The 19,787-nt window shown below is 38.1% G+C and overlaps 2 protein-coding genes across 2 annotated transcripts; both read right to left on the bottom strand.

Annotated features, from left to right (window-relative positions):
• Nucleotides 1-2,256: 2,256 nt before the first annotated feature.
• LOC118209361 (extracellular calcium-sensing receptor-like) lies at nt 2,257-7,003 on the bottom strand. Its single transcript, XM_035384609.1, has 6 exons — nt 6,796-7,003; nt 6,243-6,534; nt 4,915-5,709; nt 4,592-4,819; nt 4,080-4,203; nt 2,257-3,911 (listed from the first exon to the last, which is right to left on the bottom strand). The coding sequence occupies exons 1-6, from the start codon at nt 6,999-7,001 to the stop codon at nt 2,998-3,000; spliced, it is 2,559 nt and encodes an 852-aa protein (XP_035240500.1). The 5' UTR covers nt 7,002-7,003; the 3' UTR covers nt 2,257-2,997.
• A 1,522-nt stretch (nt 7,004-8,525) lies between these two features.
• LOC118209949 (extracellular calcium-sensing receptor-like) lies at nt 8,526-18,597 on the bottom strand. Its single transcript, XM_035385679.1, has 6 exons — nt 18,380-18,597; nt 17,817-18,108; nt 15,925-16,719; nt 15,599-15,826; nt 10,341-10,464; nt 8,526-10,227 (listed from the first exon to the last, which is right to left on the bottom strand). The coding sequence occupies exons 1-6, from the start codon at nt 18,595-18,597 to the stop codon at nt 9,314-9,316; spliced, it is 2,571 nt and encodes an 856-aa protein (XP_035241570.1). The 3' UTR covers nt 8,526-9,313.
• Nucleotides 18,598-19,787: the final 1,190 nt, after the last annotated feature.

Below are 19,787 nucleotides of genomic sequence, written 5' to 3'. Positions count from 1 at the left end.
AAATACAGCAGTTTTAATTCTCCATCGATCTGTGATTCTCAAGGGCACGACTGAGTCCCAGGATAAGCAGACTGAGGTGGATCAACTTGCAGTTGTTAGAAGAGACAACAGAAATGGTGTATATACTGTAGTTTATAAGTGTAATAATATGCTTTCCTCTGTTTTTTAAAACCAAGGTTTGCCCTGATTTTTTTTACAATTCCAATTGTATTATTGTTCAGTCTCATTGTGGAATGATTGTTATTGTATGTTGTATCCATCTGGAAGAGCTGTCCAAAGGTCAAGCTGCTGGCTGTTGCTTTTTTCACATTCCAAAAGCTGAGTTGTATAAGTTAGTATGTCAGGGGATCATACTAGTGCAGCACTTGCTGACAGACTGTAGGTACCTGGGTCATAGTGGAATTACTCTTGTGTGAGCACAGTTCCAATGACTCCCTCTGTACATGATGTTAAAGGTCAATTATGCCCAGCCCTATGACTGGCCAGAGCATGGGCATAGACAGAATTTGACATCAAACTGCATCCACATCCACATCCACGTGCTCAAACACGGTTGGTGTCTTAGCATTATAGACCACCCAGCAAGCTCAACAGCTAGATATTTTCAATTAATTTAACTAAAGTTTGAGGACTACGCTGTAAACCTCTTTAACCGTTTTTAAAGAATTTTTTATAGTCCACCTACTTGCTTTTTTATTGACCCAAAAAAGCCCTGTGTTTTTAAATTCACATGTTCTGTCACATTTTTCTACTCAAAATCAAGGTGCAATGTGTACTTATGTACATGCATTTTGTTTAAAAAGCAGTCAAATCTCCTGTAGTGCTTTTCAGTATTGTTCACTTTAAAACATTCTGTTCATACTTTGAGGACACGAGTACAGCATGGAAACTAAAAACTAAAAAATAACAGAAATGTGTACTAATATCAGAAATTGCTAATTATATTGCAAACTAGCTACAAGCTTCATTGTCTTTGATTCCACATTTGAAACAAACAGCCACTGGCAAACTTTAACTTACAGATAGTATCGTTTTATTGCTGCTGCAATATGCAATGATCGTATTACTACCACTATGCCATATGTACCGTACACACATATAGCTACCTGTATGGTACCGCCAACATATTACATGCATTAATAAATTGTTATAATTGCATTCAAAGTCAATCATTGTGTCTTCTGTGTTAAGTTAACTACACTATTTTCTCTAGTTGAAGTCATGTACCATTATTGATAATTCCAATTGAAATACTTCAGAATCTCACCCAGAGCCTGTAAGCCTACAGGAAAGGGAAATTTGGTTCCACGGTGCAGCACGGTAATTCAATTTCAGAAAATGTGTTTGTACACACCCATGCTTACAATAAACCTCGGGCTATTTATAGGCTTTGCTGTGATGGCTACTGAAGCACCAGAAGCATGTCTTTTAAAAAGAACAACACTGAGACCTGACAGACTGTTCACTGAAAACATTTAAGTCCAGGATTCCAATAGAATTACCGTTTGAATTAAGGTAATTGACCAAAACATTGTTGACAGTGTAACTACAAGTGACAAAAGAATCTACATTGAAAACATTTCATTTTTATCTGGCAGTTGAACTGGTAATACTGCAAATTGATTTCTCAAACCCACATTGGCTACTTGTTTTTATTGCACTAAGATGACAAGTCAAGCAGGTTGTGTCTGTTTCGCTGTTAATGTGTGGTTTAGGAAAGCAACCAAAAAACAGCAATAAATGAACAAGAGACAAACGCGATATTTTTGTCGGATAATTTATTGAAATGTATTCTCATAGGTACGGTGGCATTGCTCTTTAAAGGTTTTAGAGAAATGTTGAGAGAATTTGCTGGTGTAGGTGATGCATATGCTAAATTGATGACTTTGTATCCAGAAAATGTAAATGTGTATGTGTAAAAGGTTAAAGTTACTTTAATTAGGAAAACATCTGTTTTTGAAAAATAAAATGTTAGTTTTTTTGTTAATTGTTATTTGAATATGTGTGTGCTATGTACGCATATGTACGTATAGTATATATATGTGTGTGTGTGTGTGTGTGTGTGTGTGAAGAAAAACACCTTTTCAACATGCAAAAATGCCAAGTTACTCACACTAAAACACTATCATTAAGACTAGCAAAATCTAGGTTTGCCATTAAAAGTATTGATATCAAAATGAGGCCATGTTACAAGAAACAATATTGGCTATCTTAGCTAACACAAATGAAACATGCTGTATTTCAACACAATGCTGCTACCCAATGTTTCCTCAATTATTTCAAGGATTTTTTTTCATGTGTTGGTCATTGTTTCCTCATAACCGTTCATCAGAGTCATGCCCGCTCATACTTCAACTATCATGGGGTTCCATTATATTATATTCAAACAAGAAATGTATTCAGTGTAAAAAAAAAAGCAATGCAACTCTCATACTCAAAGCAAAAAAGTACTATATACAGCTAAAATTTTTAGAAATCTGTGTGTGCACCAAATTACCAATATCAAAATAATGCCAAGTTGCTACTGAACTTTAACCAATGGTTTCATGGAAACTAAACTATCCATATATCAAATTAATGGTACCATTACATGTTTGTTGTTAATCTGTGGCAACCAAGCTAATATTTATCTGTGTAGTTGAGGCTACAGAATTTTAGTCATATAACAATTTTTTTAAAAACCTGGTACCTATGATGATGACCTGTTTTACCTGGTGTTGTGCATCCAGTTTGAAAAATAAATTTGAATAGCATCAGTATTCATTGCAAAATATTTTCTGTATCACTGCAAATTATGAATGAAATAAATGAATTAATAGTTTTACCCACAACTGAACCAATTGTAATGGTAATAATAAATGAGTCAAGCCACAGATTGCTTGGTGATATTATTGGTGGTTTCCATCAAGAGAACGCACATTGGTGAACATAATTTATTTCAATTCGTTTATTAGTGGATCTTTTTTAAGAAAAGGTAAGTATTGCTGATGTAGATAATCACTGAGATTTGACTGGTGTTTTACTCATTATATGTTTTCTTGTATTTTGCTCAGGTCTGAATAACATGATATAACATTTTGGAAGAAATATACAGAACAACAAGCCAAAACTAGATGCTAAAATTGCAAAGATCTCCACAGCTACAGTGAACTTTCCAGGTGAGCTGACATAAGCTGGTATAAAGGTGATCCAGACTGCACAGAATATGAGCATGCTGAATGTGATGAATTTGGCTTCATTGAAGTTGTCAGGCAGCTTACGAGCCAGAAAAGCTAAAACAAAACACAACATAGAGAGGAGCCCAATATAACCCAGCACAGTCCAGAACCCCACTGCTGATCCTACATCACATTCTAGAATGATCTTTTCTTTGTAGTGTTTCATGTTCTTGTTGGGGAAAGGAGGGGATATTGTTAACCAAAGCACACAAATTAAGACTTGTATGAGAGTGAAAGCAAGAACACTCAGTCTCTGCTGCAGAGGCCCAAACCACTTCATGACATTACTACCTGGAAGTGTAGCCCTGAAGGCCATTAACACCACTATTGTTTTCCCCAGAACACATGAGATGCAGAGGACAAAGGTGATCCCAAACGCAGTGTGGCGTAACATACAGGACCATTCAGAGGGCCGGCCGATGAAGGTAAGAGAGCAAAGGAAACACAGTTTCAATGAAAAGAGCAGCAGGAAGCTCAGCTCTGAGTTGTTGGCTTTCACAATGGGTGTGTCCTTCTTTATAAAGAACAGCACAGCCACAAATACAGTTACACATGCTCCTAATATGGAAAACGTAACGAGTACTATTCCCATAATTTCTTGAAAGGACAGAAATTCAACAGCCTTTAAAACACAATGATCTCTTTTAGCATTAGTCCAGTATTCTTCCAGGCACTGAATGCATTCATTAGAATCTGTAAGAAAACAACAAATACCATGACTAGACAACTCAGAATGACAATGTGTTAATGTTCAGAGCAAACATGTATGTCTGTACAGTACAATGAGCATATACAAAATGAAACAAAAAGCATGACATAGAAATGTTCTGTGCAAACTGGTTTGTGTTTACCCTGAATTACCTGTGACATTGCTGATTTCACCCTCAGCACAGGGCACACAGTCATAGCAGCAGACAGGCCTTCCTCTCTGCACAGCCTTCCGAGTGCCTGGGGGACAGCTCTCACTGCACACTGATGTGGGTTTCTATGCAACATGTTTCATCTCTCAACTCAAAGCAGCCATGGACAATGTGACATGTAAGTATATAATAATTATTTGCAGTGCTTCATCATGTAGACAATTGAATGCTGGAAACAGTGATGAATGGTAATTCAGGAATTTATTCAGAATAGTCTTCCCTCATGCATGTGTGATCTGTTTTTGCTTTGTTTAAGTTTTCAGCTGGGATTTTACTGTCTGGTAAATCAGGAATTGTGAAAAATATATTTTGAAGGGCCAGATGCATATTGAGCTGCATCTATTTTGAGAGCTGGACTCTCAGCTATTAGCCACTTCTATCAGTGTAAACAGCATAATAGAGGTATCTGTGCTGTAATTAGACCACCTATTCATGTTGTGCATAAACACCTACCTGTGTTTGCCCACCTGCCCAAACCATACTAACAGGATTCATCACAAACTGATGCCCAGATGGTAAAGAAGCATCATAGTAGCCGACCACTCTGAACTGTACTGCACCATCAGGACCAAGCTGCCAGTTCACAACCTCATATCTGGCTACCGGATCTCCATTACTGTCAAAAGAGACTTTCTCTCCAGTTCCCAAAGTGAAATTTACTTTTTTGAGAGCCTCAAGCACCTGTAGAGAAACAAGGATTTAAGCAAACATAAATTATTGGTTGTTCTGATTATAATTGAGGATTTTAGTAACTATATGCAGGCTTTTTGAGTTACCTGCCAGGGCTCTGTATTCACACTGTTTGTGCAGCCTTGATGGGGTGTACATGCCAGCAGGTCATGTAGAGAATGAGCAACAGCGTATACTGCTTTGTAAACATTGTTGGAAATTCTCAGCTCTGATACATCAGTGTATTCATTTTCCAGTTCAGTTAAGCTCTCAGATCCAGTGCAGGGGTTAATGTTAGGTAGACTGTTTTCATTTATTAGGGAACACTGAAAGGCATTTTCCCAAAAGTCTATAACAGCAAGGTTTCCTGGGCTTTGTGAGGGATGAAGTTTTAATATAAATTCTTTGAAACCATTTATTTTGCCTTTGGTGACAGCAAAGCCAACAGACCCTCCCAGTATTCCATAACTTGTTGGTGTAGCTAGATTATATTCTGTTATCCAGGCCTCACTGCCAACCATTTGTAAACCAGTAATGTTCTGCACGGCCATATGCTCTAGTAAACTCTTCATCTCAACATGAGAAAAAAATGCTACAATTACTTTTGCAGTACCTCTTTTGATAACATCTACAACCTTAAGTAGTTTCTCTGTTTCTGTTATATGAAATTTCTCTGAATACTCAATGCAGATCCCTTCCTCTTGAGCAGCTTCTATGAACGTGGCCATCCCGTTGTTGCCATAGTCATTATCACTTCTCACTGCTCCTATCCAGGTCCAGCCAAAGTGCTTCACCATATGAGCCAGTGCTCTGCTCTGGTAATAGTCACTGGGAATGGTCCTGAAGAATGAGGGAAACTGTTGTCTGTTGCTCAGACATGCACATGTTGAAAAGTGACTGATCTGAAAAAGATGTTAAAACACAAGAACTTCACAAGTTTAAACAATTTTTAAATTTTACTTTGGGTTTATTTGCAGGTCAACAAGCTTTGTATATGAGGCGTGTATACAGATTTTTGTGTCACAGAAATGATAAAATGGAAATCATCTGCTTAACTCGAAAGTATCAAGCAAAATCATCATTACTATAAAGTAAATACCCAGTGTTAAATCAACTCTTACAGAGTACGTAAGGCTCTGCTCTGGTCCAGAGAAGAACATATGTACGCTGGTACAGTTGAATTAGGTGAATTTTTTAACATTTTAATTTTTAGCGGTTGAAATAATCTGTTTAAATCTGCAAATATGATTAATATTGCTTCTGTTTACACTAATCTGCCATTATAGACTTAAATCATAATGATTTTTTGCCATTTTATTTTCTCAATAGGAAGGATTTGCTAAGGAGTCCCAAACATACTTGAAATAATTTTTCTTATTTCAGTTAGGTGTCTCCCTGTTTGGGAGTATATACAATGGAGAGAAGGAACTCTTACCACTGGAATCTGAAATAATCCAACAGTTGCTGCAATTGCAATAGAGTTAGTCGACACGGACTCCCCAATAATGGCCTGCACTACTGTTGGTGTGGAGCATGATGTGTCAGACAATGTTTCCTCATAACCGTTCATCAGAGCCATGGCCGCTCTTAAAGAGAACATTGGAGAGATGCAGGAATCGTATATCTTATATCCAAGAGATACTCCTGGGAGGAGGTCAGTTCTGTTGTTTATTTCTTCAATGGTGAAGATCATTGTCAGAGCCACCTGGAATTCTCTGAAGTTAACTCTACAAATTTCACATGAAGATGATCATTATTTCATTTGAATTCTAAATTAATTTCATCTATGTTTGAACATGTAGTTATGCATTCGCTTCACAGACCAGCCTACTGTAGTGTAATTTACAAAGAGTATTCAGTTTTTTACATTTTGTAATGCTGTTGATTTTACCTTGAATTAAGATGAATTAGATTGAATTACTAAAGAACTGTAGCATTAAATAATCTCTAATACAAACAGCAGGTAAAAATTGATCATTTAACCTCACCCTGAACACTTCTGAGGCTTAGGTTTTATGTCAAATTTCATGGTAATTTCCAATGGAGTTTGATTCAGGGCGAAGACTCCACCAATGGTGATGTCTCCATGTTGATAGAAGCTGGGCTTGGCTGCTCTCCCCAGTATTCTGCATGGTGGAGTCTGTGCTGCAGCCCAGAGGACTGTCTGTGCCAGCAGAATGGTCTGCAGTGCCATCCCACTGCACATCTCAGATCCAGCACTGCTGTGTACCAGGTTTAAATACAGCAGTTTTAATTCTCCAATGTTTTGTCATTTCTCAAGGGCATGAATCCTGGGATAAACAGGTTGAGGTGGAGCAAATTGCAGAAGCATCAGTGCAACAGCAAAAGTGAACAGATTCAAGAATCACTGTGATGTGCACTCAACTCTTTAATTAAGTAATGTGAAGGAAAGTATGGTGTTGTCTTTCAAAATTGTTTAGGTTTTAAGGCACTACAGTCTAGCACATTTCTCTGGAAGCCACATATTACACAAATCATCAAGAACTGATCCCATAGTGTTTTTTTTATTCGGTGAACTTTTGGTTTTTAAAATTAACTTAAAGGCACAACAACAGCATGTCAGAGGCATATTCCTCCTAATTTACCCCCAGAATATTTTATTATCATGTGGTTTGTTTATGTTTTCCTCAGGGGCAGAATCTTAAGACAATCTTGATCAGCAAGGAATGGCTATTTATCTTATATTTTACATACTTATTTGTACCATGTAGATATGACCCGGTTTGTATACTGGTAAACATGGAGGGTGACCGTGACCAGCAGAGGGCAACTCTGGAAGAATTCACGAATTTTGATTTGTGAAAAGGGCAAGAACCCTCATGTGGGCCAACTGTGCAAGTGTAACCAACAGTACATTTAAATTCCATAACAGCACCTATAACAAACTGGTCGGTTTTACTCAGCAGAATATTATGTCTACCTCAAAGAGGTAGAGTAGTGTCAGTATTGCTAGTTATGTGTCTCATGAGGAACACTGAAAACAGCAGGCTGGTAACATTCATTTTCCAAAGAGAAAATCTCTTTTAGTGCAAATAGTGTATGTTGAGGGAGATAAATCATAAAGTCAATAAATAAAAACATGAAATATACACACTTTAATATCACATATATTTTAAAGACCAAAATTATGAGTCATTATTTCGTGGTACATTCATTTTCTAAAAGAAATATATATATATATATATATATATTTTAACTAAATCGAAAACCGTGATTAATTTCCAAAGCCGAATTGAAATTGAACCAAACTCAAAAAACACTAATCGCTCAGCACTAGTAATAGCTAACATTCTCATAAATGTGCACATACACCTATGATATCATGAGAAACTTTTGTACAGCTATATGACATGACGAAGAGAATATGTACTAGTAAGCAAGTTACTTAGGAAGGCTAAAATTCATATGGTGTGCATGGTCTGTTTGCTTTCTGATTTCTTAAATAATTTTTTTGTAGTAGTAAGAATCGTAGCACGGTGAATTTCCTTGCAGAGCCAGCTGACTTTTCAGTGCTTGATCAGGTAATGTTTTGTAATGTAATGTTTCACAAACATAAAAACGGAACCTTTGTGTAAATGTTACTATGTGTTCAACCAGCCAGTTGCCAGAGGAACCTTTCCAGAACTCTAGCTCTCATTTGACCCATACAGTTCTGGAACATTGCTGGATGAGGCTGCATGTGTGAAAAGGGCTTATAAGAATTATAAAGTCTGTAATGGGTTTTTCCTTTCAAATATTTTTTATTGTCACATAACAATTTATTGACAGTTTGTTCTTTGTATGTTCTTCCATAATCTTGTGTATTGCTAAATAACACCCAGCCCTGGAGATTCAGGGACCTGCTCACATGTCACATTCATGTTGGATTTATATACATGCATGGCCTGATTTACGAGTTTTATGCACCCAACTATGAAATAAATGCAGTTACAGTTAATAACATATTTGAATTATATCAGTACTGAGTACAAGAACATGTCATATCACTACATATAATGAATGCAATAAAATGTGTATTTTTTGGCCACAATTGAATAAACCAGTTGTAGGCCCTAATGGTAGTTCAAAATAGGGTCAGCCAACTAAGCGTGCCACAGAGTGCAAGAATTTTCATCAAGTGAGCGCAGGCTTATGAACATCATTTCTTCCATTTATATATCTTGGATACCTTGTAAGTTAATATGTAAGACATAAAATTCTTATTTCACATATTATGGATCTCTGGTCCAGTCAGATCTGGGTCAAATATGTATTTGTTTTGGATTTGAATACTTTTCTGTGCTCTATTGATCTTGCCTGGTGTAATTGAGCCTGCCAATATGACCAGAAGCCGGGGTTTGCACTTTTTGAGAGTATTTTATTGGTTCCAGTGCACCAGACAAGACCAGTGAAGCGTAGAAAAGTATTTTAAGCCAAAACAAGTTCTGGGTCCAGTTATATTGCGTAAAATATACATATATGTTGGGTATAAAATGGTGCAGTGAATCATTGAGATTTCACATCTGTTTTACCCATTATATGTTTTCTTGTATTTTGCTCAGGTCTGAATAATATTATATAACATTTTGGAAGAAAAATACAGAACAGTAAACCAAAACTAGATGCTAAAATGGCAAATATTTCTACAGCTACAGTGAACTTTCCAGGTGAGCTGAAATAAGCTGGTATAAAGGTGATCCAGACTGCACAGAATATGAGCATGCTGAATGTGATGAATTTGGCTTCATTGAAGTTGTCAGGCAACTTACGAGCCAGAAAAGCTAAAGCAAAGCACAATATAGAGAGGAGACCAATATAACCCAGTACAGCCCAGAACCCTACTGCTGATCCTACATCACATTCTAGAATGATCTTTTCTTTGTAGTGCTTCATGTTCTTTTTGGGGAAAGGAGGGGATATTGTTAACCAAAGCACACAAATAAGGACCTGTATGAGAGTGAAAGCAAGAACACTCAGTCTCTGCTGGGGCGGCCCAAACCACTTCATCACATTACTGCCTGGAAGTGTAGCCCTGAAAGCCATTAACACCACTATTGTTTTCCCCAGAACACAAGAGATGCAGAGGACAAAGGTGATCCCAAACGCAGTGTGGCGCAGCATACAAGACCACTCAGAGGGCCGGCCGATGAAGGTAAGAGAGCAAAAGAAACACAGTTCTAATGAAAAGAGCAGCAGGAAGCTGAGTTCTGAGTTGTTGGCTTTCACAATGGGCGTATCCTTCTTTATAAAGAACAGCACAGCCACAAATGCAGTAATACATGCTCCAAATATAGAAAAAATAACAAGCAGGATTCCCATAATTTCGTGAAATGACAGAAATTCGACAACCTTAGAAACACATTGATCTCTTTTAGCATTAGACCAATATTCTTCCATACACTGAATACAGTTATTCGAATCTGTAAAGAAATAATATCATTATTAGAACCATCTGACAGCGATGGCTGTACAGTAAAATGAGCATATACAACACAATAAAAAAGTGCAACTTAGACTGGTTAGAATTGACTACCTGTGGTATTGCTGATTTCTCCCTCAGCACAGGGCACACAGTCATAGCAGCAGACAGGCCTTCCTCTCTGCACAGCTTTCCGGGTGCCTGGGGGACAGCTCTCACTGCACGCTGACCTGGGTTTCTGTACAACATGCTTCAACTGTCAACTCAAAGCACCCATGTTCAATGTGATGTGTAAGTAGATCATAATAATTATTTGCACTACTTTATCATATAGATATGGAGCCCATAAAGTGGGCTTTTAAATACTTTTGTGAGATCTGTCATAGTGTCTTTGGCATTTGATCCCCCAGAGAAGCGGATTTGTCTTGTCTGCACTGGCTGGTGGAGAGAGCACACACTTGGGTTGCATTATCTAACCAGCTCAGGTGCTTAAATGTGTGTTCCTCTCCACGGTTCGGGGTCCAGACCAGGAGCATACGCAGAGAGCGAGTTTTGATTTTCGTTCATGTAGTTTCAGTTTTGTTTTTCCCAGCAAGAGCAGAAAGTTAAAACTGCCACTGAAAAGTTGGAGGAGATTGTCTGCTGAAAAGCGGGCCAGCTATGAGCGGTGAACTGAAATAGTTACTGCTCAGTTTGGCTTTCTTTTGTCTTTAGTATTTTAGTTTGTTGTTTTAGTTTATTGTTTTCGCCCGTAACCTGTGAGGGGGAAGGGTGAAGATGTTGGTTTATTTGATTTCATGTTTGTGTGGATGCGCTCACTCTCTCCTTGCGGCAACTAACGGTGCACTCCCGGAACTGCCACATATCCTTCTCAGGCGTGTTACACTTGCGTGTGACAGTGTCATTTCCTGGGGAACAGTAAACATGGAGGAGCAGATAATTGTGTTTTGTTTTGAAATCGACTTTGAATGTGAAGATCTTAGCTAGGCTATTGTGAATACATGCAGCCTACAATCAGTCATTCCTCTGTCACAGAGGAGTAAGCAAATGCCGTGTATGTATTAGCTAGCTAGCTCTGTCTTGCTTGCTAGCGATTGTTCTTTTTAGCTGGCAAGAGATAAATAGAGCTAGCTGTCGCTGGCCACCTATATCTTTTGCTGGCTAATATGTACACAATCATAAATAAATGGATTCCTAGCTTCTGTCAGGATTTACAGTACTCCTTGAGTACCCTTGGGTATATGCCATCAGGGCCTACTGCCTCGTTTGTCTTTAGTTTATGTAATTTATCCAGTACTTCTTATATCTCAATATCTGCTTAGACATTCTGACTACTGACTATGCCTTCCAGTGTATTAGTAACCTCTTTTCTAGTTAAACTCTCAACAAAGTAACTATTTAAGGCATTCTTATAAAGGAATGCCCCTTCTTCATTTCTGATACACATGACCTTTTCCTTCACTTTGCTATTCCTACTATAGTATTGAAAGAAACATTTAGGATTACTTTTTGCATCTTGGGCAATTTGCCTGTCAAAGAGCCCCTTATCTTCCTGTCGTTCTTTTTTAACCTCTGTTTTTAGCCTGCATTTCACAATGTTCAGTCTTTGTACTCTCAGTGCTTTCGTTTTTATATATCTGATACAGTTAATTTTCGTTTTCCCAAACTCACCGGTATAGCTTTATTCATCCACTGAGGAGAACCTGCCCCACTTTTCATTCTCGGTCTTGCAATCAACAAGTTGGGCCCAGACAATATTACTTAAATTTCCATGCATCATGTTAAAATGGACTCGTCTAAAATAAAACATTCTGGCTGTAGAGGTGGCCTTGTTAATTTTCCAAAATATATCAAAACTAACTCCAGAATGATTGCTAGTCCCAAGTGGCTTGATTACCTCTATGCTAAAAATTCTGTCAGGATCATTACATAGCACCAGAACCAGAATTAATATCCCTCTGACAGTAGGCTGACATACTGTCCCAAAAAGGTCATTTATAAAATCTAAAAGTTCTTCCTCACTTTTTACTTGTTCGGTTATCAATTCTTAATTAATAGCAGGGTAATTGACGTCACCCATAATAATAGTTTTGCCTTCCTGACAAGCTTGTTTTATGCTTTCAAAGAGCTGTGAATTTACATTGCTGTCGGAAGCTGGAGGCCGCTAACACGCCTACCGTAAGGCCCTTTTTGTTTTCCCCATGACCTTAATCTAAATATTTTCACTAGGCATGAGCGGGTCAATTCTGAAATTTCCTGTACATTAAACATTTCTTTTACATAGAGGTCTACACCCACCTCTCTTAATGGATCTATCCTTCCAAATGAATTTGTACCCCTTTATATTATATTCATCACCCTCCTTTTCCCCAAGCCATGTCTCTGTAATCCCAACTACATCATATTGATAGCAGCCTCATGTTCCAAAAATTTACTTCTAGCATTTAAACAAAGACATTTCAAATTATTACTACTACACATCCTCTCCCGTTACGCCACGTCCCGCCATCCCAAACCACCCTTACTAAAATTTTGCTTTAAGAAGATTTCATTTGTGTTCGCAATATTATTGGTAGTCTTGACAGCTTCCATCCAGACAGTCTGCACCCACCTACCCTTTTCTCTCTCTGACCTCCCTGCCTCCCAGGTCCCTAATTTAAATAATCCTGTGCTACCCTAAGGATACGCTGGCCCACTGCAGCTGTACCCCTCTGGTTCAGGTGCAACTCATCATGCATGTACAGGTCACTCCTGTCAGAAAAGGAGTTCCATTGCCCCATAAACCAGTACTCGTCTTTCCTACACCAGGTTTGTAGTCAGGTGCTAAACCTCTAAATAAAACTTTGCTTCCCTCTGCTGGCATGTGGCACCGGTAGTATTCCAGAAGAAACTACCGTGGAGGTTCTGCTCCTAATATTTTCTGCTAGCTCCACAAATTTGTCCTGCAGAACCTCAAACCTACCCTTACCTATGTCATTTGTTCCTAAGTGAAACATGACCATTGGATCCCTCCCAGCTCTGGCCAGGAGCTTGTCCACACGCTGCTGGAGATCTACCCTGGCACCAGGCAGGCAACACACCGTACAGGATTCCTTTTCATGCAAACAGACTATGCTGTCTAACCCCCTAATAACCGAGTCCCCCACTTTCACCAACCGCCTTAACTGGGAGGATGTGGCCATCTAGGTGCCCAGTGGCTCATCAGTCCTCCCACTCTCAGGTTCAAGAGCCTGGTTCAATTTCTGCAAGGGCTGGAATTGGTTGGACACCACCAATCTTTTGGACATGCTGCCCCTGTGTGGTGTACATGCCCTTTTCTATGCTTGTAACCTACTCTCACCCAACTATCTTTCCCTGCATGCTCTGGATGCTCCACCCTTCCCAGCTGTGGCATGCTCACCAGTTGCTTAAGGGACATGCTACCTAGTTGCTAGAACTCTACCAATTGCGAACTGTTGTATAGTCCAGCAAGCTGACCCTCAAGGTAGAGGATTTATCACACTGGGAGTATATTCATGATGAAGATCTGCAATGTCGATGAAATGTGCACAATTTTACAATGCAAATTAAACAATTGTATTACTGACCTATTTGCCTATGTGAGGGAACTGGTTATATCTGATGGTATTTAACCTCTTAAGGCACAAGCCAACTCTTGCCAATCCTTGCCCATTTAGGGGGTACCCTATTTAAAGCTTCATAACTCCAGATGTGAACACCACAAAGACTTGAAAAATGGCTTAAAAGAAGCAAGACATTTGTACAATTTACAATACTAACGCAGATTAGTTTATATTCATAATTTTGGAAGAAATAAAGTGCCACAAATGCAATTGTTTTGACAAAAAAACAAAAATAAATTTGCACTTTTTAAGTTTGCAGTGAAATACTGAGAGATTGCATATATACAGGAGGTTTGCAAACTATACATGTGCTAGGTCAAAAACTTCTTGACCACAAGTTCATAAAATCTAAGGGTGGATATGTAGAACTACTATAGATGTATGAAGCAAAAACTAAGCAGTGTACCCAGCATCTCCAAATCTATCCAAAATGTCTAAATTATGCATTGCTGTAAATCATAACATATCCACGTATTTCACTACAAATCAACTGTTTTGACTCAAGAAAATCACTGTTGCATAATTTTCAAATGGGAATTACAAGCTTTCAGTCAGTACAGTGGTCTAAAATAGCTAGGTGTCCAGAAACATATCCAAAATCTCTCCAAAATTGAATAAAATGCTTTTTGTCCATTATAAAGCATATAAATGAGCCCCTTATGAGGGTTTAAGATGAAACATTGCTATCAGATTAAAAAAATAATACAAAAATATTGTCACACAATGTGGTACAGTACCTAAATGTGTAATAATTAACTTGTGTGTATTTCTATACTCTGTACTCTCGTATGTTTTCTCGTATGGGGATGAGACAACATGAAAACAATTTTCACCCGTCCACCACGTTTTGGCAATGTTCCAGCTCTGACGTCATCACTGTTGCATGCTTCACAAAAACTATTACACTTCCATCTAACGCTTACATTACAGTGTGAAATATTTACATTATATAACACCACTAACCTATTTAAAGATACTCAATTTCAAAAATAACAAAAATAAGATATTCTCACGGGAAGTTTTTTAGGAACAAAATAAGGTGCACATGCATAGATGCAATGTTATTGCGTTGGTCTGCACTCCGACAGGTTCTGCGCCAGAACTTGATCCATTTATACCAAAAGATGCTGGCTAACTCTACCTATACAGGTATCAGCTGCTCCTCCATGTTAATTGTTCCCCAGTAAATGACACTGTGACAATGACCCGTAAGTACATGCTGTAATTTGTAGATATTATTAAGTATGTGCTGTAATTTGTAGATATTATTTTCTCAGGAGAATGCAAACTTTTTACAAGAGAACGGAAAGGTTTTGTGACATCTCACTAAAGTATTATTTTTTCCCTCCTCAACCATGTCCCTTCAGGGTAGTGGTAACCAACCCTGTTCCTGGATATCTACTGTCGTGTAGGTTTTCACTCCAACCCTAACAAAGCACAATTCATTCAACAGCTTAGTATCTGCATTGAGCTGCTAAGACAGGTTTGGCAAAAACATCAATTAGTGGATACAAATTATTGATACCATACCTTTGATAGCTCTGGACTTTCTACAGTAACATTATCGTCTTCCCTCACATGTTTGCCAGTTTTGTCCTGCTGCTTCTTTTATTTATATATGCCGCTGAACTGTTTGAACTGAACTGTCATATTTAATTATTTATCTCAATCAGTGCTAATAGCTGCACACAGGTATACAAGCGCATGCTGACATCAGGCCACCTTTTCATGCTGTGCATAAACACTTACCTGTTTTTGTCCACCAGCCCAAACCATAGTAACAGGGCTCATCACAAACTGCTGCCCAGCTGGTAAAGAAGCATCATAGTAGCCGACCACTCTGAACTTTACTGCACCATCAGGACCAAGCTGCCAGTTCACCACTTCATATCTGGCCACTGGGTCACCATTCCTGTCAAAAAAGACCTTCTCTCTAGTTCCCAAAGTTAAGTTAACTTCTTTCAGAGCCTCAAGTACCTGTAGAGAAACAAAAATTTAAGCTGAGATAAATACATGAGTGGATTTTTTCATATTGAGGATTTTATTAGCTTTGTAAGAAGTGTTTATTTATTTACCTGCCAGGGCTCTGTATTCACACTGTTTGTACAGCCTTGATGGGGTGTACATGCCAACAGGCCATGTAGAGAATGAGCAACAGCGTATACTGCTTTGTAAACATTGTTGGAGATTCTCAGCTCTGATACATCAGTGTATTCATTTTTCACTTCAGTTAAGCTCTCAAATCCCGAGCACGGATTCATGTGAGGTAGATTGTTTTCATTTGTGATGGAACATTGAAACACATTTTCCCAAAAGTCTATGACAACAGTATTATTTGGGTACTGGGATGGGTGAAGTTTCAACAAAAACTCTTTAAAGCCATTTATTTTGCCTTTGGGGACAGCAAAGCCAATAGACCCTCCCAGTATGCTGAAACTTGTAGGTGTTACTAGATTGCTTGCTGTTATCCAGCCTTCACTGCCAACCATTTGGAGACCTGTAATATTCTGAAGTGTGAGCTGCTCCAGTAACTTGATCATTTCACCCTGACCAAGAAATGCTACAACTACCTTTGCAGTACCTCTTTTGATGACATCTACCACCTTCAGTAATTTCTCTGATTCTGTCCTGTAAAATTTCTCTGAATACTCAATGCAGATCCCTTCTTGTTGAGCAGCTTTTATAAACGTGGCCATCCCGTTGTTGCCATAGTCACTGTCACTTCTCACTGCTCCTATCCAGGTCCAGCCAAAGTGCTTCACCAGCTGAGCCAGTGCTCTGCTCTGGTAATAGTCACTGGGAATGGTTCTGAAGAATGTGGGATATTCTTTTCTGTTGCTCAGACATGCACATGTAGCAAAGTGGCTGATCTGAATACAACACAAAAGGACAACTTCATCATAACTTTGTATAGACAATGATTCCATGTATACTATAGTCATTTTATAGATCATGATGCAAATACATTATGTGTGTGAGTATCTGCAATATGTCTGTGTGTGTATGTATCTGTGTGTGTGAGTGTGTGTGTGCGCGCGTGGGTGTGTGTGTTGTACATGTGTGTAAGTGTATGTGGTTGAACCAAAGAGCAACTCAGTCACATGCAAATATGAGTTACAGTTGTCTCCATCAGTATTAGTACATCCCATAATAGTACTTTCCCACAATGCCAAGTCAGTTTTTTTACATCTGTTTCATTTCTTCTCATAGGTATAATGTTCTTCAACCATCTTTTTCTCGCTGTTAAACAAAATAGGTGAATCTATGTTTACTATGCTTCTTTGGAATGTCTTTTGCCCATATATATCACAATCACCTCGCAAATGTTTTTATTCAGAGCAACTTACACAAGTGGAATATAAAAGAAAGAGTTCTCTTGGGCTCTGGTACATTGTCTAAGTTGCATGTCAGTTTGCAATATCCAATACATTTTAAGAATGTGAACATATTAGAAAAAAACCATTTCTGACACATATAATGTGAATAATATATTTTACATATGTAATCTGCAAATGTCTACAGAAACTCTGTTAAAAAAGTGGCAAAAGTTATTCAATTTTCATTTGCAACTTAAATGTTATGTAAATTAAAATTAGTACTAATACGTCCACATTGATGAATCTGGGGATTCTGTAAATTATGCTATTTCGTTCAATAAAGTTTAGTAAATTGTTTTCAACATTAATGTTTCTGTCACAATACATCATAATACACCTGTCAGAAGAATGAATAGTTTGCTAGGGACTCATTTGTGATTGTTGGAAACATATAATCACCAAAATAAATTTGTAATTTCAGAGGACTTTCCAAAAATGTTTTTTCCCAGAAACATATCATATAAATTTAATATTTTCTGTTATTGCTATTCACACAACATAGAAAATGCTTTCTCTTTTGCTACTTTAATGTTTAAATATCAATGAATGGCTACTTCTTTTGCTGTAACTGTAAAACTAAAACAACTTACCACTGGAATTTGAAATAATCCAACTGTTGCAGCAATTGCAATAGTGGTAGTAGAGCCTGAGTCTCCAATGATGGCCTGCACTACGGCTGGTGTGGAGCAAGATGTGTCGGTCAGTGTTTCCTCATAACCATTCATCAGAGCCATGGCTGCTTGTATAGAAAATGCTGCAGAGACACAGGTGTCATATATTTTATATCCAAGAGATACTCCTGGGAGGAGGTCAGTTCTGTTGTTTATTTCTTCAATGGCGAAGATCATAGTTTGGGCCACCCGGAATTCTCTGAAAATTACTCTAGAAATGACACATTATGTTGACTGTTTTAATGACCCTTTTAATACTAATAATAACTATTTTATCATATTTTACTCATTTCACTCTTTGAAAAGTCATTCATCACATATTTACCTAACAGGCAAACCTAATACAGGGTAACATATATAGAGTAAATTCAATAGCTTACATTTTTCACATTATTGATATTACTCTTAGGATTGTTGGAATTACAAAAAACATTATCATCAAATTACCACCAATACAAACAATTGTTGCAGGTTAACCTCACCGAGAGCATCTCAGCGGTTCTGGTTTGACGTCATATTTGATGGTTTTGTCAAAAGGAGTTTGGTGCAGGGAGAAGACTCCGCCGATGTTAATGTCTCCATGTTGATAGAAGCTGGGCTTGGCTGCTCTCCCCAGTATTCTGCATGGTGGGGTCTGTGCTGCAGCCCAGAGGACTGTCTGTGCCAGCAGAATGATCTTTAGTGCCATCCCACTGCACATCTCTGATCCAGCACTGTTGTGTACCAGGTTTAAATACAGCAGTTTTAATTCTCCTTTGATCCGTGATTCTCAAAGGTGGGGCAAATCGCAAAGCAACAGAGGCAACAGAAAAAGTAAATCACAATTTGAAGACACTGCAATCTTTGTCTGTTCTTTTCAGTTTAGTTATCTAATGTGCTTATTTGACATTACAAATGGACAAATAGTCTGAAATGCTTATGTCTAGACTGTGCTTGACACTTCGAATAAATCATGGGCTCCAGTTTTATTTGTTTCTTTAGGATCCCCTGCACTGAAAGACTAACTTGCTCCCATGATCTCTGGGCACAGCCACATACAGCGAATCAGCATTTCCGTTGCCTTCCCACATTTGATGCACAGAACTGGTATATAATTGTTATATTTATTCAGTTTTTCTGGGTGACATAAATATGCATAAGCAAATTACGTAGTTGTTTAACACGTATATTTTAACGTATATATTGTGTTTGTGTTTAGGCCTCCTTGCATGCTTCTGTCCATTCTTCAAAAGTAATTTCCTCTTGCCAGTCCACTCTTGACTCATTCAGCTTAGATTCAGATGACTTTGAGGTTTCAGATACCAGTAGATCATATATTTCAGATATAATGCCTTTTGTATGGCAGTCTATTGACATCATTTTCTTTAATGTGGACTGGGAAACAATTGTCAGCGATCGATTTAGCTACAATGAAACTTCTAATTTGTAAATTTAAAAAAAAACATTTTTGTCAGAAGTACACAAGCTCTTCACATGGCATTAGTATTCCCTGACTGGGCTTGGAAATATTTTTTTGAAAATGAAAATGTCTCATTTCTTTTTCAGCCCTAATTTTGAAGCCCCCATCCAATCTACCTGTTGTGAAATGTTCATTAGACCATATCAAACAGTTCACATGTGGTTAAAGTACAGATTCTCAGCTTGTATTTAATGGCGTTATAGGGTACACTGGTTTCAACAAGTAGAAATTACAGCAGCTTTCATACACAGCCCAGGGCACCATAATGTTTTGGACATATTAACATTATGTAAATGAAAGTAGTCATGTTAGTACTTTGTCACATACATCTTGCATACATAGACATCACCAGGTGCTGACTCTGTCTGGTGATGCTCTGCTGGGCCTGTGCTGCATCCATCTTTAGCTCCTGCTGGTTTGAGAGGCTAGTT

The sequence above is a fragment of the Anguilla anguilla genome, chromosome 12 (genome assembly GCF_013347855.1).
Source record: "Anguilla anguilla isolate fAngAng1 chromosome 12, fAngAng1.pri, whole genome shotgun sequence".
Lineage (NCBI taxonomy): Eukaryota > Metazoa > Chordata > Actinopteri > Anguilliformes > Anguillidae > Anguilla > Anguilla anguilla.
The sequence above is the reverse complement of the archived record's forward strand: the minus strand, read 5'-3'. Positions and strand labels throughout refer to the sequence as shown.